The following is a 27,624-nucleotide window of genomic DNA, read 5'->3' as shown; positions in this document are numbered from 1 at the left end:
GCCGTGCGCGCCGTTATGGCGAGAATCAAACACAACATGTCAGTGTCTGCTCGATGGTGGTTTTGAGAGAAGCGGTGGGCAGAGTAGAAAGGTTGAATCATTACCTTAAAAAAAAAAAAAAAAAAGCTCTTTGTGCGCCACCCTGTCAATCATGTTGACAAAAAATGTCCACCCTGTAAGAAATGCTAACATTAAGCTAATATTATCCAATTTGTCAGCAATGCTAACATTGGCGCAAAAAAAAAAAATCTCCCTTCCAGCAATATTAACGTGAGGCAAAAATGTCCATACTGTCATCGTCCAACAAGTTAGAAATGCTAAGATTAGCCAAAAACGTTCACGGCAATGCTAACGTTAAGCAAATATGTCCACCCTGTCCGCAATGCTAACATTAAGCAAAAATGTCCACCTTGTCAGCAAGCTCACATCAATTATTCCTCTGTTTTCATTTTCTCTGTTTACAATTAATTTCTGTAATTAAAATAAACTGTGGGAGCGTGACCAGTATGTATTTCTAACAACATAAGATCTTAATGCAATATGATTTTCAATGGACAATTTCAATCACGATTTATTTTATGCAGGGCAATATTGACTCAATTCTTAGGTGGAAAAACAATCTCATAAAACTTTAAAAAAAAAAAAGCTACCCGCAGTGAGCAGAGCAAAATAAATGGACGAGTCGATTCAAGTGTACAAACGTACTCCATCGCAAGACCAATTTCCCCGAATGAATGAGTATCTTAGCTGCTCACTTTGCAAACAAACAGGTAATCATTACTAATCGCTTTGTCCGAGCGGGTCGGAACATCCAAAGGCTGATTGTCTCCAGTAATAGCGAGGCCTGTCCTCTTACCACACAACATTTAAAAAAAAAAAAAAAAAAAAAAAGAAGAAAAGCCACTGGGGGGGCATCTGGAGTTTTTATAAATATTCCATTAAGCTGTGCGGTTAGCAGAGCCACAAATAGTCTTTACGTATCGACTCAGAGCTGGGACGGCGCGGTGAACATTTTTCACCCATTTCAGCTGTCAAATCTTTGCAATTAAATTGTCTGGCGGCGGATGCGGCTACAATTTCAGTTGGGCTAAATTTGGCCGTATGAAATGCCAAAAGATGACACGCAGGAAGAGGAAGCAGCGGAAAAGGCACAAAAGCAGACAATCGAGTCCTTAAACACAGCATGAATTTGCTCCGATAATTACCTCGGCCTTGACATTGTCTCCACCTGCGCTGCGTGTCGGATGACATCTCAAAGTGTGACCTTGTCGAGGTCAAAGGGTGTGCTCTTTTGGTGGCGTTAGGGCTTGCCCAATCGGAACACGACTTATTATCTTTCTAGTCTCTGAAGCTCATCGATCATCATCGAAATGAATGGCAATGAGGATAAAGAATATACGCCTGGGAGTATTGTCTGTCTACAAGTGCTGCTGCATCATTTGTGTTTCAATACCCACAACTGTCAATGCTAGCTGTTAGCGTGGCATTTTGCATTGATAGCATTGAACTTAGCATGCTAAGGAACCTATTGTTAGCATTAAACTTAGCGCGCTCCGCTAAGGCAAACCTGTGGTGGTTTTAAACATACAACATGTAATCCACTCAAGCTTAACGCGACAGTCCATTTCAACAACAAAAACATGAATTAATATTAATGTAATCCATCCGTATCAATAAATCACGCAGTCCTGTCACAATGATCGATCGATGCAAACGCGCTTAGGCGGGTAAATAAAAACTGATGCACGTCAACACTGAAGACCGGATATTGGGATGGTGACATGATGTATGGGATAAATTATGATGATGATGATTTTTTTTTTTTTTTCCCCATACTGTATTCCAATTCTGTCTGGAAAAACAATAAGGGACATTGCTCAATCTCTCCTTCTCACTTTCTCTGCATGTCTCTAGGCAGGCAAAGATTCCAAGATTAAGGGTGATGCTGCCTTCCAGAGCTACATGCTTCGCTTCGGGTAAAACAAGCACACCGAATCGCACATGACAGCGGGATGGGAGCTGGAAGACGTGAAATGAGGTGCCGGGTGGATAATAGAAACACAGGAGGGAGAGCTACAGCAGAAAACTGAACCTTATTACTGGCAACGGAAGGAGGCGGAGCAAGATGAGAGAAAGCCAAAGATGGCGTACAGGACGGAGAAACGGGAGAACTTAATCAGGGTTGAGGAATGAAATGTGGCATGGGATTGATGAAGAGGCAAAAAAGAGTGATGGCCGCCGCCGTTGTGCTGCCATTTTTTTTTTTTGTTGGAGAGAAAATATCAAGGTGTCGCTTTAACGCCCCCCCCGCCGGCGTGCAGTCCGGCCTTTGCGGTTATTCCGTCTCCGTCAATACGAGTGACCTCTTTTTGGAGCTATGACATCCATCAGCGCTTGTCCTCTGCGCTGTTTACTCTTGTTACCGCCAGACTCGGCCCTGGATTTTGTCGTGGCATCACTCTTTGAAATGCATTGCTCAAGGCTGGAGAACATTGTAAGTCACCGCTTGAGGCTCAGCCATTCAACTCTATCGTCGATAGCGGGCGGAATCCTGGCTTCTCCCGAAAAAAAAATTAAAAAAAACACGGCAATTTTCTTGCACATCCAGGTGGGATTACACCTTATACCAACACAAAATCACCCCAGGGAAAAAAAACAAAACATTAATTTGATACACTACAAAATTCATTCTCACACACAGAGAATGAATTTTCTCACAATAAAAAAAAAATATATATATATATATATATATATATTTTTTTTTTGTTTGTTTTAAAATGTTGAGCTTACTAAAGCTTTTTAACACTGAGTGCCAATGACGTGAAATGCCGTAAATCCTTTTTTTTTTTTAATGGGGATGGACGAGAGTCTTGGCCAAGTCTACTTTGAAGTTAAAAATGATGAAAACTATTTAAGTATGGAAAAGTGATGACATCATTTAAGTACAAACACACACATTGACATGCATGGCACGCACACACTACAAAATACTATTACTAAATAACATACAGATACGTTTGTTAAATGTAAAATTGTTACGTCGTGATTCATTGTAAATATTTTGACGTCAAAAGCACATTTTTATGGTTGATATTTCATAGAAGAATAGAACTATTAGTGTTAATTTTGTGTACCACATTGTGTCTCATCATGCAGCACTGATCAACTGGGCTTTACTCGACTCAATAACAATCCAAAATTCTCCCTCGACAAGGATAATAGCGCTCAAACTTGACTGACACATCCAAAGACGCACAAAAGTTTATTATTATGGTGGAACAGACGTGAAAAGTCATCCTACAATTGAGACACCTTCAAAAAAAAAAAAAAAAAAATCCCTTAAATGTTTTAAAGGCTTTTTAAGGCTTGTCTATCGCAAGAAATGTTCAAAGTATTCCGAGAAAAACGGCGGTCATGCTTTGTCTCCGACTTTGGAAATGACGCGAGGTAAATATTTGGAATGCTGTTCACTCACAGAGTTTGGCTTCTGAAAACCTAATTTGCTTTTAATGATAACGTTTGAAGGCAGGCTCTCTATTTTTCAGCAAGACGAAAAAAGGAGAAGACATTGTCAAAGGCAATAAGAACGCTCGCCATGACCTTGCCGCTGCCCTTGATTAATCATTTATTCATCCTCCAAGCCTCCCAACTGCTCCATCCTGACGTTTTTTTTTTTTTGTCTTGATTGTGTTTGGCTCATTCATAATGGATAGCGACTGGGGAGGTTTTCACTGTGTCAACACGTTTCATAACTCAACGGCATGGCAAAGTGGTGCAAGGGAGGGGGAGGGGTGGGGGGGGGTCGATGTGAGCCCAGATAGCGGTACGAGAGAGAGAGAGATGAAAATAGGCGAGCGCAGGGTGGGGATTGTGAAGGCAACAATGGTGGCAAAGATGAGAGATGAGGAAGCTATAAAGGATGAGGGGGAAAATATGTACATCGTTTTAAGACGCTTGGAGGGTGGGAGGGAAGGGGTGATGCACAGAGAAGGAACACGGAGGAGAAGATGGGGAGGAAAGCAGGCAGAAATGTCATCCAAGTAGAAAGGTCGCAAGCTATTTCACGGATATGCCGCTGTGGTTTTTTATATTTGGTTGTCCTTTTTTTTTTTCCCGTAGCGTAACCTCACGTGGGGAGCAACATAGCCTGAAAGTGAGAATGTCAGCGACCTGAAAGCAAACGGGAGCGCACCCTGCGCTTCTTTCCGGATTATACTCCAATATGAGAGTTAATGATGATAGGCTGTCGGTAATTGAAGCACATAACGAAACAAACGTGGCTGATAAATGAACGCCTTGATTGAAATGAGGCTTTGAGCACATAACCCACCCCGCCCCCACCTGACAAAAGACTGATGGTTTGTTTTATCGCCAAGTCAATAACGCGAGACGAATTCAATCATATTTAAAAGGAGACCAAAAAAAATAACGTTTTGTTTACGACTGCGCAGAAAGTCGAATGTCCTGCGTGTGCTCGGGTTGGGGGGGGGAGGGGGGTCCCAGTGATCTTACCGTCATCCTAATAAAAAAATAAATAAAAATACGCACTTGCGCTTTTATGGACTCTTACCGGCCCTCATTACCGCTGAATTGCTCACAAGGCCCTTGAGATAAACAAAGATGTGGAGGATGAGTGATAAAACGCCAGCCCGTGGTGAGAGAAACGCATTTGTTGAAAAGGCACCGTTCAAAGCGGCACATTTGCTGTGTTCACAACAAATGCCAAGAAGAAAATGGACTCGGAATTTCCAGTGGTGTGGCTGTGAATTTGTTATCCGGTCCATCAAAAAGCTCTCAAGTCATTTATCAACAATTATTTGAGTCATTGGATGTAATATCGCGTGTGTGGTGAGTGACGTGGGTGTCAGCGAGTTATTTTTGCTAGTTTGTTCCATAAAGATGCTTATTATATTTTTACAGTTAGCTTTTCAACAAATAATTGAATTTAGGTTATGAATGTGGGTCAGTGCTTCTGATAGCGTTTAAGCTAACGCTAAAGTATGTGTATGAGCGAATGAGAAAGGAGAGTTAGCTATCCCGCTAAACAGACCAAGTTAGTTTTGCTAGTTTGTTCCATGGATATGCTTATTATATTTTTACATTTAGCTTTTCAACAATCACTGCTTCTGATAGCGTTTAAGCTAACGCAGATGTCTCAGCAGGTTTTAACGCAACTTGCTACGAGTCCTATCTCGATCCTGTTAGTTATTTCTGCTGGTTTCTTTAGTGAATATGTTTCTTATATTTTTACATTTAGCTTTTCAACAAATATTTCAACTCAGGTTATGAATACGGGTCAATGCTTCTGATAGCGTTTAAGCTAACGCAGAAGTCTCAGCAGGTATTAGCGCAACTTGCTATGAGTCCTACCTCGATCCTGCCGGTGTCTGGCTGAAAACCTCTGGACGGGTCCTCGGTGGTCACCCTGCACTGGATGGCGCAGCCGTTGACTCTGATCTTGTCCTGTCTGAGGCCCAGTTCGGGCAAGCTGCGGCCGGCGCACACGTGTAGCTGAGCGTGCACCAGGTCCACGCTGAGAAGAAACAGAAAGAGCGGACATTTTGAGAACCTGCTGTAAATACGGTTTGCACCTTTCTATTCAAAAGTGCGCTAAGTAGCTCCTCATGGACTCAAATGAAGTGCGCGGGAATTTGCCGTGGATGGCTGACTTTGTAAAGCACATCACATTTGGGCAAATGAATCCGCCACGCGTGAAAGGAAATAAAGCCCGCATGAATATGCCGTCAAATAAGAAAGCAAATTTGATTAAAATACAAAAGGTGTAATGTGATCATGTAAGTGTGTCTCCCGAGGAAAGGCTTGGCTACACTCAAAAAGGAAATCATTAATTCCAGTTTAGTCTTATGTCATTAGCCTGGAATTAAGGATATCAGGTTGGAGATTATTATTGAGTGCAAGGAAGCCTGCAAAAAGAAGCTAGCAAATAAAAAACACATCTGAGTTCAAGAAGAATTTGCCTATAGAGGGACCTATAAATGTTTCCATCCACTGATTGGTTGGTGGGAGCAAAACCTGAATTGATTACTGGTGAGTCCAAGAAATATCTTTGTCATTTAGTACGCTTCTCCAATTTTGTGCTATTGTCTGTACTGTATGCGGGAGGTTTTAGTTATCGTATTTTCCCGACTATAAGGCGCACTGGACTATAAGGCGCACCTTCAATAAATGGCCCATTTTAAAACTTTGTCCATATATTAATGCAATCACAAGATAATAACTTGAAATAGTAAAAACAATAACAATATATCAATAATGTTAATATCACTCAACACACAAAATAAACATGTAAAGCTTACTTTAATAAGTACAAAACAGTCAGATAGATCAGTAAACTTTAAAAGTTAAAGTTAAAGATTGAAATAATAAAATAATTTTATGAAAGGTGAATGAATTTTTTTTATTAGATGTATTAAGTTTGTTTTATTGTTGTGAGTGTTGTATGAATAAGAAGGGTGATATTGGTGTTTGTGACTGCAGTAAACAGGCCAGGTTGCATCATGTCAGATTTTTAATCCAAATCAAATCATTCTCCATTTTATCTTTTTTATTTCAACTTCAGACGCAACAAATTACTTTATAATCACAAAATATGGATTCATAGTCTTTTTGATTCATGATTCATAGTCTTCAGCGGCGCCACTTATGATTGATTTTATGACACAATGCTTTGGGCCAGTATAAAATTATGCGGCCCACGGGCCGGAATTTGGTCCATATATAAGATGCACCTGACTATAAGGCGCACTGTCGGCTTTAGAGAAAATGTGAGGTTTTTAGGTGCGCCTTATAGTCCGGAAAATACGGTATTCCACTTTACGACTTGACACAGAATGTCAAATAATAAAAAATAAATAAATAAAAAAAAAAATAGAGCGAGAGAGCGCTCATTTCTGGGTTCAGATAATTGACCTTTCATAATAAAACACACAGCAGCAGAAGTCAACAAGTGCGGGATGTGCGACAAGCAGAAGCTAGCCGTCTCGGACCGCTCGTCTCAATTAGCGCTTGTGTCACACTGGGCGAGCAGAAGGACGATTATGCGGCCGCCTGCTGTGAAATGTGTTGCTGGAGAAAGTCGAATGGTAGACAACTTGACGCTCGTGTTGTTGTTCTGACGGCTCCGCTGGCACGCTACCGTCTTTGCTCGGAGTTGAGTGACGGAAATTTGTCCATATTTTTTAAAACCAACCCAGCACATTTTGAAATTTTTTTTATATCTACTGAAATAATAAAGGGACACGATCAATTTAATTTCTCTCCTCCTTGAATTTTCAATCCATCAATGACTCACTTCCAAGGAGATTATTTCGCAGAGTCGTACGTTGGTGTTGCCTTACGTGATGTTCTCAAGTGTCAATCTATTTATTTCCGCCATACCGAGATGTCAAGCCCGATGCTGTACATCTATTTCTCTTGCAGGCAATTCCAGCTGAGTACTCGAGCATTTGTTTTCTCTCAGGCCTTTGAATGGCTGCCAAGTTTCGATTTTATCGCTGACAGTCAAAAAAAAACAAAATGCTTCGAGGAGCACCGGTCCTCCACCTTGCACATCGTTCCGTGCGTCGGACTCAAAAAAAAAATCTCCTGATTGGCTATTCGGCAGATGAGGAAATGGCAGCACTTGAAGTCCTTTTCATCAAGGCGGTAAGAATGTTCTCGCTCTGTTTGATGGATTTTTATGACTTAAGTGTGACTGGCTCTCTTTAAAGACTTTTGTTTTGTTTTTTGTTGGACCTGACTGCAACGTTTGATACAGTGGATCGCAGTATCCTGTTTGCTCATTTGCAAGACCAGGTGAGCAAGAGTAGTATAGATCCTACTTAGCAAATAGGACATTTTGGGTTAGCACTGGGTGCTCCAAGTCCGACTTTGCCTCACTTTCATTTGGTGTTCCACAGGGTTCAACTTCGGAGCCCCTACTGTTTTCATTGAATTTGCTGCCCCTGGGTTAAGTCTTAAGAAAAGTCCTTTCCTTTCACCGCGATGCAGTTAGATCTATGGCCCGGCTAAGCAAAAAAGTTTGTTTTTAAATTGTTCTAGAAATAAAGATGAGCTGATTTGAGTCAATAAGGATTTTTCCAACGTAATGCTGATTCTAGGCAGACGGAAACTCTGTTAACCGGTTAATCTATCAACAAATACCGTAATTTCCGGACTATAAGCCGCGTCTTTTTTCCAAAATTTTGAACCCTGCGGCTTATAGTCAGGTGCGGCTTATATAAAATTGTTTTCGTGATTTTTGTGATGACTTGATCACTTTTATACACTCGTAAAAAGGCTGTGGACCACTGTTGTGCGGTATCTTGAAAAAAACAACAACAAAAATACTATTTTGAAACACTATGGCTCCTGCTTATTCTGGCTGTGTTGCTTGTGACTATTATGAGCTTTAGTAGGAATGCACACTAGGTGACCTGCGTCAAAGGGCTCTAAACCCTTTCTCTTACTCTGCCATGTGACTCAGCGATTACACAAAGCAGTGGCGCTGTTTGGACCATCTGCATTGTATTAAAACCCAATCAATCAGCATTTAAATTCAATTCTTCTGACATTTTGCTCACCAAAAACAAGTTGTAATGAATGTGAACTTTTAATGCATTTTATTCAGAGGGTTACTTTGAAGCCTGAGGCTTAAATGGCGGTGCGGCGTATTTATGGATTTTTACGGCTTTCTGTGTACTGTCTTTCTTTGTAAAAAACTCATGTGCACGTGCGGCTTATAGTCCGGTGCGGCTTATGTAAGAAAAAAACTAAAATATCCCTGAATTTTAGCTGGTGCGGCTTATAGTCCGGTGCGGCTTATAGTCCGGAAATTACGGTAAATAAAAATACATAAATGAATCGGTCCCTAAACAACAAATAAAGAACATTTCATGATACTTTTGTCCAAAAGAAAGAAAATCTGTCCAAAATCAATAACACTGGCACGCCAGAATACAAAGACAGTTTCTGGCTCTCTAAAAGGATGCTTTCTTGCACTGGATATTATCTGCAAAGCCTACAAAGGACGGGTGTATCATACTGACAAAGGTAGAGCAGCACCTTTAAGCTCCCATGCCCCTGTATCACTACAAATAAAACACGCTTATGTAACCCCCAATACTTATTCGGAGTGCAAGACGTGAAAGCGCGCACACACAAAAACAAAACGTACGCTCGCTCCATTCTAACAGTACATTAGCCTCATTATTCCAGTCACCGATCACTAAAGGTCATTGCACTAAACGCAGCGGGCGCGAGAAGACGACGATGTGATCGAGAAGAAGTCGGCAGGTAAAGCGGAAAACCGTCGTCCTTCGGTGCACACTGACAAAGAAGAGAGTGAGAAACAAACAAGATGAAAGCTCGACGTTTCCGACGGAAGGCGAGGAGGGGGGGGAGCGATGCGGCGGTGGGAGTGTGGAAGAGGATAAACAGCTGCTTTCAAAGTGGGAGTGTGGAAAGGGATTGAATTTGGCCTCACTCGAAGGGGAAGTCTGTGAAAGAAAGGATGGAGCTGGTGGCGTGGGAGGAGGAGATGCTAATGGACGTCCAATTGATTAGAGGCTTGGAACCCGCGGTGGCGGAAATAGCGCTAAATGCTAAATAGCAAACTCCCTTGCCACAATACAGTTTTAGGGAACACAATCCTAATCAACTGCTTACCGCTGGACCCGGTTTAGCTATTAGAGTAGCATTGGCTCTGCTAAAATCGTTTAAGCGAAGGAGGGACGAATAAAAGAAAAATGGCAACCCGTGAAAAAAGAAGCTGGTGGAGAAAAGCCAGGGGAGAGGATGTGTATGTATGAATAATCACACAAAACACAGGTGGCGAGGAATGCGTCGAGGCTCTTGTATGAATTTCATTAGATGCTTTTAGAAAAGGAAACAGATGAGATGGCGGGGAGGCGCGTGCCACACAGAGGATGAGAAATAAGGAATTGCAATCACTGCGGTACGAGGATGCCATTTTGACTCCAATTTAGCAAAGAAGCCGAAAAGATGGCCAACGCAAACAAAGCATGGACAGCAGCCTCTGAAAATATATTTAGCAAAGACGCACGCAACTATCTGATGCGATTCCGTCTCCTTTTCAGCTCGCAGGCTCCGTCATTTTCTTCCGCCTGGCAATCTGCCCCCTAATTAATTCTTGCTTGCCTTGTTATGAACCAGATGGGAGAGTGAGGAGGAGAAAACAAAATAAGCCTGGCGTCCAGAAGGCAGCGGTGGATGAGACGAGAAAGACGAGAAGAGGAGGAGCGACGCCTTTTTCCGTTACGGCCAACATGCGAGGTCAACGACAAACACGCACGGAACCCCCTTTGCGCCAATGTATGGATAGCACATCACATGAAAGCATCATTTTAGAGACCTAATGAATCATTAATGTGCCCCCGCATGTGATATTTATGCACCCAAAATTCGCTGCCACATCGGATGAGATACAAATCCGATTAGCATACTCAAAACAACAAGAGCGTCGCTACGACTTCTTCTTCTACGGCGTCTTCGCACTGCATTTTACATGACACGCCAATACGCCGCAAACAATCAAAACGTGTCGGCAAAATAAGTCAAAACGCGGAACTTTTAATCATTACCGTAACATCTATGCTAATTTCTGTTAGCCAGTCTCTACAATTAGCATTGAGCTAGCAAAATTCACATTAAGCTAGGAAACGTTTGTTCGACGAAATATGACTTGCTTTAATAGTTTTGCATTTACATATACAATATTTAATTTTCTTTGGTTTACACAAAACTTTCACTGTGAGTGACAAATAGAAAAAAACGTTATCTCTCTCAGGGGCGGCCATTTTGCGCGAGATGGAGAAAAACGAGTGAATTCAAATTCCGCAAAACCCAACATCAATTACAATACTACGTTTAAACGAGCACATTTTTCATTTCATAGAGGTTAAGGTTTATCCGTAACACTGTGGAGTAAACGATGGTACACTCAAACGCACGTTAGCCTTCTTTCATTTCAGCTTTTCGGCTAAAATGACAAAAATGAAATCGCGTTATGCTAACAAGTGACGTGGTTCGAGGTGCTTTGCATGAACTTACACATGTAATACGGGAGGGAAGTTAGTAAGTCCATTTGGCAAGGTAATCCATGTATTCCTCTGTATTAACACACACATACACACACACACACACACGACTTAACAGCTCGCTCTACGCTTAACAACGTTTTAAACCGCTATTTGACATTTGGTTGGTGTGCAACTCAACTCTGCGCCCGGTGCTTAATTCCAATTATTTCCATAAAGGCCGGACGTCTCTAGCTCACACTCGTGAAGGGAATATTCATGAGCCCTCAGGTTGGCTTTCAACAGGAAACACCTTCGGCCCCTGACGTACAATTCCTCAAAGCATTTTGTTCTCCGATGTAATTTGCTTTATTCAGGTTTTAAGTGTTGCTCAAAGACGCCTACAGTTGACATTAATGCAGAAGTTTGGAAAAGTTAGGTCATATTAAAACATTGATTGATTGGGGTTGCTTAATTGTCGAATTAAAATCATTGCGGCTTTGCGCCCTTGATTAATAGGAGCACATTAACTAAAACTCAGCATCACGCCACATTAGCTCTCTCTACTGTTGTTTTTTTTTTTTTGGGAAACAAGAGACAACACAAATGTCAAATTGCAACCGAGACCGCCGTCTCACCCGCAAACAACCTTGACGAGAGACACAGTAAAGACAGCGGAAAATGCTAATGTGTACAAGTCGTTAAAAAAACATTACAACCGCAAAGATTTAGCCTGACATGACTTTCTTTTTTCACACTAAGAATAAACATCTTGGCAAACATCGTATGCATGAGTAACAAGCACGTGGAAGCAAATTGGGCCAATTATATGCATCGTGTGTGTAAAATGGGGATGATGACATCAGCACAGGTAAGACCCACCAGCTGGCGGAAAAGGCCGCAGGTCTTGAATCTGTCATTTCACGCCACGACATCTCCCTTCAGGCATTCGGCCAGCTCTGACCGTGTTCGTGTGTGCGCGGCAAGTGGCGTCGACTAAACATAAGTGCAGGAGTCGTATCACTCCCAGCAAATCGCTGTTGAGCAAACCCAGCGTGCTTTATGAATGTGAGAGCCCGGCTCAGGAAAAAGTGACTTCTTTATTATTGATAGTCGTTGAGTGGCGGTAGACATCGGAATGCGGAGAGGCAGAGGGATCGCGGGATTCCAAAAAGAGTGTGTGCGTGCTTGAGTCTTCATGTGTGTGCGTGTCAGGACCTTTCCATCCTCACCATGCTTAATCCCCATGCTGGTGTCTAACCTTTGATCGCACCCGGCTCACAACCCCCGAGAGGGCGAAAAAGGCTTAGTAGGACTCCAAAGGGGGATTATTGGATAGAATGTATGGAAATTACAGTCTAATTTATCATTTAGGTCACGGTAATTTATGTAAATGAGGGGTTTTATTAATGCTAGGCTTGTCTTATAAAAGCATGACTTGATGCTTGTTGTGAATTTTGTCATTTCGTTTTTATTTTTATTTCGGCATCAATTTTACATCCGACTAATGCCACTCCCGGTAGAAATTTACCGTCAAACATAAAACCGAGGTGACAGGAAAAATAAAAGTGAGAATAACTCTCGGTGTATTTAAAACAACCTTAGATTTTCAGTCTGCTAGCATCTTGCTAATGCTAAATAGCATCTGTTGCGCTCAAGCGTCGAATTGAATAAAAGCAACGTATGTAGAACAAAACGAAAAATAGTCACATTTCTGCGAAAAAGGACTGATATTAGTGCCGTACTGATAAGAGGAGTTATAACGTCGGATGGTCTTAATTCATTTATTTTTTTTAAATAACGCACAAATATTCGGGAGCGCTATTTTTGCTCACCGTCATTTTTGTTGTGATTTTAGCGTAGGCTGGAATGGTTTAATTGCATTTTCATTCATTTGAATGGGGAAAAAGGTTTTAAATACAATAATGATACTGTGAACAAGCTTTTTTTAAAAAAAAAAAAAACAGCTGCTCGGGTATGATGAACGGCAACAAAGCAGGGTAAGACTGTTTATTGGCTAAATGAATCAACCGCTGTGCTTTATGGGCGTGCGCAATACAATTACTGCACGTTAGCGGACCAGCAAACGTGGCAAACGGCAAATTAAAAAGGCATAAATGCTAGCAGAGAGGCGCAAACAAAAACATCCCATCCGAAACAATGACGGACGTGAGCGTCGTCGTGATAAGCATCTGTGTCATTATCATAAATAATAACAATTCGAGCGTTTCCACTCATTCATCAGCCTGCTTCTCAATCACTCGCTGGGATGCATCGCTGCACAATTGCAATCACCTGAATTTTTTTTCACGGCTCGCTCGAGGAGGCCACGGAAACGCACGCGCGGACGGACGGACGAAACGCCGCACCGCATAAATGCGCTTGCGCGACAATACACGTACGTAAGAAGCTGGTATTCAGCAAAATGGGTGACTCGAAATCAGCTGCAATCATCATAATCAATATTCGAGCTTGTCGACGACGTGGAAATGCAACAAACGAAAAGAACCGGAGGGAACGCCGCTCGGTATGGCGCTGGCAGGGGGATGCCGAGGACTCAAGAAGGTCGAGGAAGGCCAAGGTGAGGCCAAGACGGCGATGGCAAAACACATTCAATTATCCATGAGTGACATAAATAAGTAAAATTGGAGGGAAATGGAGCAGCGGAGCAGAGAGCCCACGCTGAAGAAGGGTTAAGAGGGAATGACTAAGACGAGGCAGGACATGGGAGGGGGGGTGCGGTGAGGGTTGGGGGGGGGGATAAATGTGACACTGCTTCACGGCAAAAGCAGCTAATGGCAGCTGCTTTCATCGACGACAATGCGAGGAGACAAAAGAGTGCGGCGAGGAGATAAGAACGTGTGTCATGTACTAATGCCGGCAAGTCGACGTCGGGCTGAAACGTATCGAAGCCACGCAGGCGGAAACCTTTGCGCCGCTTATTCAGGACGATATTCCCATTGTAGCCTGCGGTCATTCACCTCCTCTTCCAATTCACCGCATCCCTCTTCCTTCTTACCTGACTCATTTGTCAGCCCCGGTTTTTTTTTTGTAAATGAATCTCTGCTTCTTCCTGACGCTTCGTCGCTATTTGTGGCTCTGGTGAAGATGGACCGCAGTCATTTGAGACAAATTAGCAGGAGGCAATGACATGCCGATGCATGTGCAGGCACGGCCTCAGAACCTCCAGCGTTGGCAGGGCGAGTCCACGTAGGGCGTGCATTGAAAGCGCACGACAATACTTTAAGACATCTTCCTGCTGCCCAAGTGTTAACAGTGCGGTGGTTCAGCGCGGATTATAATAACTACAATAAAGTCCATGCTAATTTTCCTTAGCCCATCTATGGAGTTTCCCATTAAATGTTAGCGTTAAGCTAGGGGACTTTTATCAGTCGAAACGATATGGGTTGGACATACTCAATTCAATTCTTTTTATTTATATTGATTCTTTTTTTAATCAATTCTATTTCTTTTTATGTCAGCTGTCAATAAAGTGACACGACAATGGCCTGGAAATATGAATGTTACTTCCTGATTATTACATAGAACTACAAATTTGCACTGTGAAATCTTCTTAGAGGCTCTAATGGATTATATTATATTATATTACATTATATTATTATTATTATTATTGTTCTGATTATTATACATTGTTATATTATGTTATATTATATTGTTTTATATATTATTTTATATTATATAAACATGTGTGCTGTAGAAATATCGTATATACATTCATCAGGGATTTTCTACCCATTACGGTTGAGTCTGTAAACGATATGCCCGATAAGGGGGCGTCACTGTGTGACTTGTCACGATGATGGATGGATGGATGCGGTCTGACTCGTTGTGAAAGCCATCAATAAAGCTTGTCAATAGAAAGCACTTCAAGCCGATGTCAAGTTGACATTTAATCACTTTTAACTTGCGCGCGCATGAACAGCATGATGATGATGATCATCAGCAGCCTGAAGACAATTCCGTTAAGTGGCCTACATGAAGACGAGGCTGCTCCGGCGTTTATGGTTTATTCATTCACTCTCATACGTGTGGCATGGATGAATTAAATTCCTTCATGCAGATTTTTCTCACTCTTCCTCGCGCGCTGTCACACTGATGAAGATGTTCATTTGCTTCTGTTTGCCCGCAGTCTCTTAAGATGCGGCAGAGGCGGCTACCCGGGCCTCGGCACTTAATGAGAAGAAAACGCTACTACTGTCCACCCCACAGGGCTGCTTGAGCGTTGCCGGGGGGGGGTTAGGGTTAGGGTTAGGGTGGGGAGAGAAGACATCTCCCGGCAACACACGATAAATATGTTGCACGTTACAGACAGGGCTCCCCGCGTTCAATATAAGTCTGTCCCACACGGGCGAGCTGAGGATCTGACGGGCTCGCCGTGGTGAGCACTGGGCCGCTCACGCATACTTAACATGAGAGCAGCGCAAAGATTACTCACAGCTAAATTAAGGACAAATTGAGGAGGGGAGGGCAGAGTTGGACTGAGAGGCGGGCTTTTTGTTGTTTTGGTGTTTTTTTTTCTCACGAATCCTGCACACACAACGTCTGCCACTCAAAAGATGATATTCTGAATGTTTGGCGAGATTATACAACACGCTATTTTTTGGTCTCTCACACGCATATCGAGGAGCGTGGAGTGAAGGCATTAGTAGAGTAGAGTCTTTGGACGTCAAGAGTTCTCGACGCGAGGGTGTATTTTCCCACGCGCGAATGAGAGATGTTGCTTCCTTTCTCCGAATGACACAAAAGCGTTCTCGTATTTGCGGCGAAGAAATGTGATGTGCGAGGATTCCTTGTCACTCTTCCGCCCACCTTTGCGTGCACTCGTGGCTAACAACGAGGCGCTCTAAAGCCAAAAGAGAGATTCACCCACACCTCAACAGGTCTGTTTGCTGAGGTTTTTTTTTTTTACCAACTACAAATTATGCTTTCCTTCGAGGAACTCAGTTTTAGGATTGTTTATTTTTTTCCCCCTCCCCCTCCCTTATGTTTTTCCTTTCATCTGCGTAAATAGGGTGCTGTCAGGTAACTTGGCGGTATCCCCTTGTTGGTCATTATTTTTCTGGTTGAGTATTTGGTATCGCTCGTGGTGCAATGACAAGCAAGATTCTGAAAACTCAACTTGAAAAGAGAGGGGGCAGGATGAGAAATACGAAGCGCCACGTGGAGCAAATGAGCCAAAGGGTGAAGTTCGGGACGGCACCATCAAGTGGAGAGATGAATGAGCGGGCTAGCTATCAAATGTGACAGCGGTGATAACGGAGAGACAGATGGATGTAGGGACGGGAGGTGATGAGAGACAAGTTAACCGGCGCTAAAACAAGCTCTGGTTTTAAAGACGGGAAGGCAGAAATAGCCGCAAACGTTGACAAGGGCACGGGTCCACCGGGCCCGCTGCGAGGATGCCAAGGAAACGGGCGGATATAATCTCCAGCAAACACAGCCGGGCTTTGTTGATCAAACAGCGACTGGAGGGGCTTTCAAGAAGGACTTTAGGGGCTCACAAGACCACCTGCAGTCCGGGGAGGCAACCATTTTTTTTTTTTAAATCTCTGCCAGTTTGGAGCTAGTTGAAATGAGGGAAGGAATAGAGAGGCAAGGTGTGAAGAGGGATGGAGGGGAATTTAAGGCAAGACGGGGAGGGCTTTGGCTTTTTAGGATGAAAATGATGTCAAGCACACAGAGAGTTTGATCGGACAGCCTTGGGAAAAAGCCTGACGACGAACGAGCTTGGAGAGCGAATTTAACAAACATGCTTTTTTCGAGTTTCATGCGATTTTCCCCTCACCGGCGTAATCTGCGGCCGGCCACCGGGGCCCGACGACTGCCTGTGCAAACGAGATGACCGCCACACGGCCACCTTCACGCAGGACGCCGCTCCTCTCGGGCCAAGTCAAATCAGCCTCCAGCTCGAAATTAATGCAAAAAATTTTCAACGCCGACTTTTGATGGAAATGACTTCAACTGATCGTGCAAACATACGGAGACTTGCTCCTCGCTCCTCTATGATGCAGTCGGCGTCGCCCAGCCCGACCCACTTGCGGAATCACATTTAGACACTTTCCCCGCCTCGGAGATAGTCGGAAATTGTAAAAGTTTAACTCCAATTAAGTGTTTGGAGGATTCTTGGGAGAGTTCTGTAAATTTTGTGAAACAGGAAAGGTTGGGTGGGGGCCAGGGCGACAGTCAACGTTCATTTTGAATGTTTATAATGTCAATTGTCTGTCTTTTCTTTGTGACAGGAAGGCATTTGGTAATTTAGCTTAAAAATTAAAATACATGCCGAACTAACCTTGAAAAAATAATCGCATATTAAATTGCAATATTGCGTGGAAAAAAATACATCTAAAAAATAATAATACATGCGAAACTGACCTTGACAAAATAATTGCATATTGAATTGCAATATTGAGTGGAAAGAAATTATTACATTTTTAAAAAATTATGCTTTGTGGTGGACATCACTGACAAATCAGATTATATGCGAATTAATATATGTAACTGTAAAATTCCTTAGTACTTACTCAGTGATTTCCTCCGTCACCGTGTGCTCCACCTGAAGCCGCGAGTTGACTTCGATAAAGTAGTGCTTGCCGTGTTTGTCCACCAAGAACTCCACCGTGCCCGCGTTTTCGTAGCCCACCTGCAGGAGGAAGAAAAAAAAAATCACCCTGGGTTAACTCCTCTGCTCTTTGCAGTATGAATTAAACACTAACATGTAAAAAATAATAATAATAATAATAATTCCCACAGCAGAAAGCAGACCTATTTGTTCTGCTAGACTAAACAAACATAAAAAGAAACTTCAAGAAACTTGATTCAAGCTGAAAAATATAAAATCTGGGACAGGGCTTCACACAAGTCAGACTCCTTTGTTTTATTTTCATCTCATTAAAAAGTAGAGCAAAAACAACCGTTTTTTTTTCCTTTCAGTTTTTTATTTCCTTATTGACAAATATGTTTTTACAAGAAATCACAATTGTAAACTGACAAAGAGCCCGCTGATTCATCCTCACTTCGAGAATTGAAGCATAAACGGATGTGCTCTGCAAACAAAAAGGAGAGCTTCCACCAGAACCTCTCGCACTAATCATGATGGATACGCAACGCTCAAGGCCTGTTCGACGACAGTAAAATAGCCACGTTCGCACACAAGGCCGCCGTTACACACGCACACACACACCATGGCCAAGGCTACGTTTGCATTGCAGCTCAATTTTTGCCAATATGCGACCTGTGTCCGATTATTTTTCAACACAAAACAGTCTAAATCGTATCGTATTTTTTCAATGCGAGCGTAGTCTGAACAGGCTTGGGACTGTTTTGATGTAAAAAAAAAAAAAAAGAGAATTTTAAACTTTTCATGTGGTGCTCCCCCTCCCGCCTGCTAAACTTAGTTTGCGCTTGTTTCTGTCCTTGGAGTTCAAAGACTGGAGGGATTGTTATGCTCGCCGCCACCCGTCTTCTGTTTGGATTCTTCACCGAGATGTCCTTGCGGGGAAAGCTGAGAGAACTTGCTCTGAAGCACCAAGCAGATGCACAAAGCCTAATTGCAAATGTCTGCTATGTAAGGTGAGGGGGGGAAGAGAAAAAAAAAAAAGAGGTGTCGGCGATACTGCTGCACTCAAAATGTGTAGCAGCGGTAGAAAATGGCGACGGAGAAATAATGCTGTGAGCACCTCTCAAAACTGCCAGCCTGAATGTTCGGCGCTAGGCGACAGTAAACAAGCACTCGGCTCAACCGCCTGGAGACATCCAGGCACATTGTCCAGATGAATTTGCGCCAATTGCACTAGGAAAAGACCAGTGTCAACAAAAATATCTGGCTGTGTGATTACTTGCACATCCACCAAGCTGCTTCTGGTGCCGTTTTGGAGAAAAGCTGGGCCATAACGTAATCGTGATGAATGATTATGTGATTGTGGTCGCTGATACATTTTAGGGTGATTGACACGTTTGTAACGTTCCGACAGGTGTCTCTTCTTCGCTATTTGAATCTCGTAAGGTAGCGCTGCCTTCTGCTGGTCGGAATTGGCGTTACACTATTTACCTCATTATTGCGATTGTGATTTACATCGTGTGTCCCCTGTTGTATTTTATTTTGGACGTTTGTAATGCTGAATGAGACTTTTAAATATTTTTCTGTTCATATTTTCCATTTTCTTTATGGACAGTAGTTCATATCGTAAACTCTTTAGTTCATTTATTTATTTATTTATTTGTCTATTCATTTAATTATTCGTTTGTTATTTTATGTATTTTTTACGCGTGTGTGCTTATTTTTATTTATTCAGTTGTCTATGTATTTATTTATTTATTTACTTATTCATTTGTTATTTTATGTATTTTTTACGTGTGTGTTTGTTTTTATTTAGTCAGTTGTCTATTTATTTAATTGTTCATTTGTTTGCTTCTTTCTTTCTTTATTTATTTATTTACATCACAGTGCCAACACTGTGAAATGAAATAGCATAATATTACACTAGTGAGGCTAATTATTATTTGAATTGTGTGAGGATAAATTTGTCAAGTGATTGGTTAAAGAAATCATCAGCAAAAGTAATTCTCAAGGCTGTGGGCAGATTTTTGTGACATGCTAGCAAGTAGAAGCTGAAATTGGATTGGACAAAAAAAAAAATGTACATGCTGGAAGCAGGGCAGCCTAGAAAAACACTAGCAAACGAAGCAGATGAAACAAATGTTTGAATTTAGGATGTAAATCTATTTTTGATGTGTAATTTGAGCTGCTCGGCGGTGTGATCAAATATATTCTGGGAGGGGTGAGAAAAAGAGTGCTTTTATGCCACTTGTTCTTCCCTGCCTCTTGAAGCTAAAAGAGTCCTCTCAACAGTTCAACATGGTAGATGTGATGTGATGTTTTGGTCTTGGCAAAAAAAAAATAATAATAATGTGGAGTGCACTGCTTGAATTAGAATTTCTGACATCCTCTCCAAATATTGCAAATGGTTTTTAAGGGTGAAGTGCTTGCAGAGAGCGAGAGAGAGAGAGTGCGAGAGAGCGAGAGGCTGATAAGTCGCCTTAGCTTGTTCGATTATTGTTTGTTAATTTGTAGGATTTTGCAAAAAGTACTTCAGTAAACTTTGAAGAATCCATCCCAGCCACTCGCTCTCCTCCCCTGTTTCAATTCAACCCCCATCAATTTATCATTCTGCTGCATTTCATATGCTGTTTATTTTGTGCGATGCTTTCCTCCAGTGCAATACAGTTTTTTTTTTACCCTGCAGGTAAATTTATGTGCATATACGCAATATTTGCAGCATTTGCATATTTTTTTTCTAACAGACAGCACTAAGCCATTGCTCCCGTGTTTATTTACAGATTCATATTTTGACTAGTATTTCTATGCGATGCTGAGATCAACACTAACCCAATGGCGAATGGTAATTGTAAACTCAAGTTTATACACAAAATTTGCAACAACCCAGTGAACTCCCCTTTGTAAAAATTTGGAGTGGTAACTTGAGATGGAGTGACTCATCATTCATTTTTTTTTTTGCTTTTAAATGTGAGGATAAATGATAGGCAGTTTTTCAAAAAGAGGCTTCAAGCTGTTTATTCCAGTGCCAAACATAAGATAAAAATTTGATTTTTTGGGGAAAAAGAAAAAAAAAAACCTCACGAAACTTGGCCTTAATAAAGTAATATTAGCTTGAGGCTAACAAACAATGCATAATGTCATTGAGATGCTAACGAATAGCATTGGCATAGTGGATCTATGAACACAAACAGTGCAGCATATAGACAAAGTTATTTATTATTATTATTAAAAAAACAGTACCACATTTTTGGGGGGCGGGGCTGAAGCAGATTAATGTCCCTCTATTCATTTTGTGGAAGAAATAGTTTGAGTTAAGTGTATTGGTTAAGGCCTGACCAATATATTTGGCAGAATGAAATTCTGATAAAGCCAATGATTTTGTGGTAGTTTTTTTTTTTTTTTAACCCATACAAACAACAAATACTCCTCTTGAAAATGTAAGCGTTAAATGTAAAGTAAATGAAAATCTTCTCCGGCAGCCCGCTAAATGACGTAATATTTTATGACGAAAAGACTACATTTAATGTAGCGGTGAAATGGCAATATCGTTTCCCCCCCCATCATTTCAAAGCAGTTAAAGCGTATTAATTCAACAGCATGCATTAATCAAAATGCAAACATGGAGCAAGCAACTCAAAAATGTTCCTCTGATATCTTTCGAAAAAACGTTTGCTCCCCATGTCCTCCATTTTATGTGTTTGCATATTTTTCGAGTTTAATCATTCGGGGTACAGTCAATTCTCTGTAGGCGCATTCTACTCAGGCAATTTATTTTTAGTGCTCTTCTTTTGCAAGGTTACAAGTGAATATTTAAAATGCGTAAAGAATGCTTCTAATAATACACAGGAAATGGGACTCTTTCCTAAATCCCCAGAAAGAAAACCGAAGACAAAAGCATCCCTTTCCTTTTCCTGACATAATCAAGCAAAGTCAAGTGGCGACGCGCCGTGAGGCCAGAAAAGCCTTTTTCCTCGTCGCTCATGCCTTTCATTTGCTCGCGCTGAGCGGGGAGATGGCATGAACCGGAAAATTGCCACTGTGTCGCTTCCTTTTCATTTCCAATTCTGGGGTGAGACACGAGAGCATCTTAAAAAGTGAAAGGCGGCGTGTCGTGAGTTGGCTGCAACTTTGTTCCTCTGCAAACCTGTCTCTCGCTTCTCCGGCAAGAACTGCTGTTGGAGATGATTCTACCTTAATCTTATCCAATTCCTACTCAGACTCTGGACACACAATTCTCGCTGATAGAAGTGAAAACACACACACACTCACCAATACATCAGCTCCATTTGTGTGGTAAGACCTTTCTAACCTTCTTTCCTGCCGCCACACACTTATCCACACCTTTATGACTACGAGTCCAAAAGTAATGGTAATAGTCTTCTCGCGACTAACTCTCCGTGAAATCTAATTAAAAAGCATGGCAGATGTGGCTAGGAGGTTCAAAGGTCACACGTGGGCAGATGGCAAGGGAGCAATGCATGGGCATGGTTGAAAGGAAACAATCGGAGTTCCAAACGAGAAGCGATGGAGCTTAACGCAAATGTTTAATAAGTAAAGTAGCACTTGAAACTTTTCTTTTTTTTTGTGCCGCACCATATTAAGTTGTTGGTTATAATTACAACATTGATGCTAGTTTCATTAGCCTGTCTATGTATTTTTTCCAGCGTTAAGTTAATATCTATTAGCATTAAGCTAGTGGAATAATTTGAAGACTTTATGCGGTTAAGTTAGCCCTAGCGACGGCTTGTATCTTGAAAAAGTCAGATGACTTCTAAGCGGAGGTACCGCTGTACTCGTATTATTCAGCAAGAGAAAGATGTAGAAGACGAATGTTTTACGAGAAGGGTACAATGAAGCCGTAAAGTGGACCCAAAGAAGCTAAAGAGAACGCGGAGAGTCGTCTGAAATTCCGTCGCTGAAATTCTATCCATATTTATGCGTGATATAAGAGGCCAAGTACAACATTGTGGGCTCGTAAAAATGGATGTTAACTATCAATTAATGGGAGGAAAAAGCATCCAAGTAGAGCCATAATTTTCGACATATTGAGAGAAGAGGAACGCCAACCCGATTCGTTTAATGACACTGTAAAAATAAAAGGTTACCACGTAAAAGTGGCCGCATTTTTTTCTTTTTGACCTATATTGCGTCATAATTTTTTCCTGCCCTAGGTTACGAGCTCCCAATTTCAGATTTTACATTTTATTTCTTAATGTAATCTATATATCCATATGAATTAGTCACTCGTTTATCGATGGACGAAAATCGACGTCGTGAGGATTTACGATATTATGTTGGCAAGAATTTTTGTGCGTTAGCTTTGGTTTCCCTGAGTGGCAGGTGTTCCACAATTTTAGGGCCCTTGCGATTTATATTGTTCCATCTTAAGAAAGTAATATTTACTTTCACCCGCGAAGCAAAAAAGATGCTTTAAGTAGTGGCCATTTTTTTTTTTTACATTTTTATTCTGTTACTGATTTTTCAGTGGCAATTAAGCAGCCATTCCTTGTGATCTTAGTAAATCAGGCCCTTGGTGTAAAAATTCCCTCACTTCTCGGAACCTTGATTCCGTGCTCATCTCGGTCTTAGAGCTCTCTCACTGGCCCAGATCTGCCCTTCCCCCCTCCCCTTGCGCCGTCAGCACTTTAATGGAAGCATAATGAGCTTCTTGTCTGTGAAATGATGAAAAAGTAGAGGGAATAAAGCCACCGAGTGATCACAGAGCGCCACATGAGCACGCACGGCCACGCGTGCAACCGATAGGTTCTATTCTCGGCGCTGATATTAGAGACAAAATGTTGGGGTGAAAAAAAATAAATAAGGTTTCCGCTTTCATAACGCAGGTTGCGTACGTCGTGCATAAAGAGCAAGGACGCACGGGAAGAGTGGGAGTCGACACGATGAATGTCTGCGTGTCCTAATTATGTATATGTGATGTGTGTATTATACATACAAAGCGCCCGGTGTCAACACAACACACTCGTTCTCGGCAACCCACGCATCCTCGTTTGCATGCGTTTTGCATTTTATTACTTATTATGGCCTTTGTGTTCTTTATCAGAGCCTTCGGTGCCATTTATAGAATTTCTCTAGCCACGTAAAGAAGCTTAGCTTTGAGTTAACCTCTAAACAAAGTATATAAACAAGTCAAACAATACAAACAAGATATTATTACTATGAAAACCATTCCTCTGTGTCTGAAGGTTAAATACAGTACGAAGCCTCGCTGATATAAAAGCAAGTTATAAGAATCCACAGAAAACCCTGAGCTAATTAGACAGATCGTTTTGTTTTTCTTGCCCGCGGACATCTCGGAAGAGCCTCCTTGCATGTTAAACACGATCCTCGTCAATGAAGATAACCTATTATTTATTTCTTGAGCGCGCTTAGCATTTGTGCTCGCTTTAAGCAAAAGTTGAAACCTCTCTTTTTCGATTTGAAAGGAGCTTGATCTGCTTGGAGGGCAGACGGCATCTAAGCGCTGCGAGAACTCCATCACGATCGGCACTTGAAAGCACCGCAGGCACCCGACACGTTCAGGGAAATATGAAAAAGGAAGAAAAAAAAAAGGTTCTTAACCCTAAGATAAAAGCGACGTCGGGTCGATACTGGCCTCAAATTAAGGTATCGAGTAATATCGGGAACTCAATACCAACCACCGATACTTATAGCTAAAAAATTAATTCATAAGGAAGACAATTTACTGATCTACTGCAATTAAACGTACAAAACAGGTCCATGAAGGACCAGATTTTGAAAGTTATAAAATAATTAGAACATCTATGCTAAAAATGTTAGCATGACACGGTTCACTGTACAGAGCGCCAAGTTAAGGTGGATTGGGTCTAACTTTTAACACTCAGTCCGTCAGCCTCTCAAACACCCCAGAGAAGATTATGATCAAAATATTTCAGAGAAGAAGCAAAAAATGTCTAATGAGTTGTCAAAAGCACGTCTGCATAAAATCTCCCCCCCTCCCGCGCCCATCTCGAGACGCCCGGTGTAAATGTTTGCGCGTAATAATGCTTTTGTCAGCGCCGATCTGCGCTGTCTGGAGCTACACAAGCATGAAATTACTTCACACCGTTCTTTCTGCGAGAGAATTCACCAGCATTTGCATGCAAAAAGGCACTTTGGCTTACTCAGACAACAGAGAACGCAATGTACAAATTGCAGGCATGCATGTGTGTAAGTGATTACCAATGAGAAATCATTTGCAGAATTCTGAGGCGATGTGCAAGGGATCAGAAATGGCAAAAATTCTCACATAAAAATGTACTGATTCAACTTTGGTGCTTAATTAAGTCACTGCCAGTTAATATTGATTTTTTTAAATTTATATTGCCATCAAAAATGGTTCAAAAACAGGAAAAATGGATCGTCGATGTCTATAAGCGTCAATGGCAGTGAACGGGTTAAATAAACGCAAAAAAGTACTAAAATGAGGTTTTCTGTGAATTCTAAACAATACTTGTTTTGATAACTACAACGGGCAGGAAAGTGTTTCTATAGTTTTGCTAATATTGTGAATTTGAGAAACACAAAGATGCAAAATTAGCGAATTCATTTTTTTTTTTTTGTATTTATTTTTTTTTTCAGGTGAGATGGAGAATTTTCGAGTGCCCGAAACTGGTAATTTTGGGGCTGGCACAGGACACAAAATCTTTTAAATTCAATGACAAATGGATTTTGCTTCTTTAAATCTCATGTCGAGAAAAACACAGCTATGTGGGTTTTTTTTTTTTTTCTCCAAATTAGTTAATACTGTCAGCATAAAAGTTGAGTTTGAAGAAACCACTAATCACCACAATAGCAGGTTGAATGTCCGCAAGAACATGTCATTACTGCCCAATGAGACGCTGATTAGCATGAAAAGGCTACAATTGCATCGCGTATTTAACAAGTACAAATGTACGCAATTTATTCACTCCGAGGCTTTGCAAGAAGATGCTTGAGCACAATTTTCTGCTTAAGAGCAACTCATTGTTTTGTGTTTGGTGGCGGGCGATCGAAGTGGAACGTTGCTAGGGAGCAGCTTTCAATCCCTGCCGAGAGACTAGTTGAGGTTGAAGCGAAAGGCTTCTGTGTCCTCCCAGTGGGGGCCACCCCAAAGTGCTTTCCCTCTCATTTGCAAGGATTGTACACATTGAGAGGGCACTTTCGGCCACAACAATGGCTGCACTCCAAAAAATGGGATTAATAAAACAATAAAGTAATGCATATGTATTGGAATAAACTTTTTTTTTTTTTACAGATAAATGCTTTGTGCTCTTTGTTAGCCTTATGCTAAAGGCAAATTCAACCGAGCAAGTCTGTCGTACTTTTGCGCATTCTCCACCATCCACTTGCGAGTATTTGTGTCAGTGTGAAATTTGTGATTTCAGAAAGTCCCAAAATCATTTGTGGCATACAAAAATACTATCTATGCTATATTTGTTATTTATTAGATTGAAGTCGTCAATAAAGAGAAAGGTTATTGTTGTAAAATATTCCAACAAAATGTTAAAAAAAATGTGTGTATATATATATATTATAGTAATTAATTTAATTCATATAATTTAATTGATATAGCATATTCTGAAAAATGCCCTCATGCTACAACTGACAGAGGAAGAAGCAGCCCATTTTGCCTTGATGGCAGCCATTTCATCTTATTTAGAATTTAGCAGTGACACATTATTAGATCACATGGTTCGTTAAATGTGTGATTTGATGAGGCTTTTAAGGAGACGTCCCGAACGTGTTCAAAGAGTCGTCATTACAGGAAGGGGGAGAGTGGGTGGGGGCGGTCAACCCAAAAAAAAAAAAAGAAAAATCAGTCTTGTGCCATGACCAATAATCATCCCCGGCCAGTGTAAACACTTTGTATTCTGCCCCTCTCTTACATAAGATATTCTCTCCGTTATTTCTTTGGCAAATCCCTTGTCCTTGTCTTCATCTGCTATCTGCGTGAAATCTCCTCTTTGAGCTTCCCCCCCCAACCCACCCACGCCACCCACTCCTTCAGATGATGCTGTCAAAGCTACTTTAGGCCAAAGTCAGGCAGCCTGGATATTATTAAGAGTTGATTCCAAATACACTCATCACATTTGATTTCCACAGATTTCAAGTTCACTCACACACACATGCGCTTGGGACTGCACTCCAAATGTCCTTTAAATACTTTAAAATATGAAAACACCTTTTGAAAAAACACTAAGTACATTTGAACCCCCCCAAAAAAAATGCATAAAATGAGCTAGCGCAAGTTAAATGTCATTGGTTCTTTTTCTCCTCATTGGCTCTAACTATTGTCAAACTTTCTACTTCTTACAGTGACACGTTTGAGTGCTATAAAAAAATATATATATATATACTATAACACAGCGGGGGAGCGAGCACTTACCAATTTGGCGAGATTGACAGCGTCCGAATGAAGCCGGTTTCTTAGCTGAGGGTCCAGTTGGAAACCCGGCGCGATCTCCACCACCTTCAAAGTAAGGTCACTGTGTTAGCGACAAGCTAGCATGTTTGCGCGACGATGGAGAGAACACGTCCCTATTTGGTGGCTTTTTTGAGACAAGAGTGTGATACAACATTTTTAAGCTGAAGATTGAGGAGGGAAAAAAAAATGCTGGACTGTGAGCCAAGGAAATTCAGTTGGGCACCAAAAATAAAAACAAAACACAGCAGGAAGTCAATTAGCCTTCTTATCGCATCTCGGAATTTCGCTTCTAAGACAGAGGGACTAAAAATATCCCATCAGTACTCCACCATTCCAAATCTATTCCAACAGGCGGCTCTTCATGTGAGCGAGGGGCCAGGGGAAAAAAAAAAAATCTTCGATTTAGGCCAAATGCAGATCAAGTCACGTCAGCTCAAAAAGCAGCGCGCCTAGCTAGCATATTAATATGATCAGCATGAAAGTTACAGCGTAGCGCATATATGATGACGGATATTTGTGCATTTATTAAGGTGACGTTATTACCGCTAATTAATTGGGAAGGAATCAAAGAGCAAGCCCAAAGGGGC

At 41.5% G+C, this 27,624-nt stretch overlaps 1 protein-coding gene across 2 annotated transcripts in view; it reads right to left on the bottom strand.

The window, feature by feature from the left end:
- LOC148403419 (pyruvate carboxylase, mitochondrial-like) overlaps nt 1-27,624 on the bottom strand; it is a 113,983-nt gene that overhangs the window by 75,469 nt on the left and 10,890 nt on the right. For both annotated transcript variants that reach the window (XM_088395836.1, XM_088395826.1), the window contains exons 9-11: nt 26,999-27,082; nt 17,579-17,697; nt 5,371-5,533 (exon numbers count right to left, since the gene is read on the bottom strand). In XM_088395836.1, coding sequence (XP_088251962.1) covers nt 5,371-5,533; nt 17,579-17,697; nt 26,999-27,082 — 366 coding nt within the window. The remainder of the gene's footprint in view (nt 1-5,370; nt 5,534-17,578; nt 17,698-26,998; nt 27,083-27,624) is intronic.

This window comes from Syngnathus floridae, chromosome 1, assembly GCF_059516105.1.
Source record: "Syngnathus floridae isolate MCC-2025c chromosome 1, RoL_Sflo_1.0, whole genome shotgun sequence".
Classification (NCBI taxonomy): domain Eukaryota; kingdom Metazoa; phylum Chordata; class Actinopteri; order Syngnathiformes; family Syngnathidae; genus Syngnathus; species Syngnathus floridae.
Note: the sequence above shows the minus strand (reverse complement) of the source record. Positions and strands in the feature narration are given on the sequence as shown.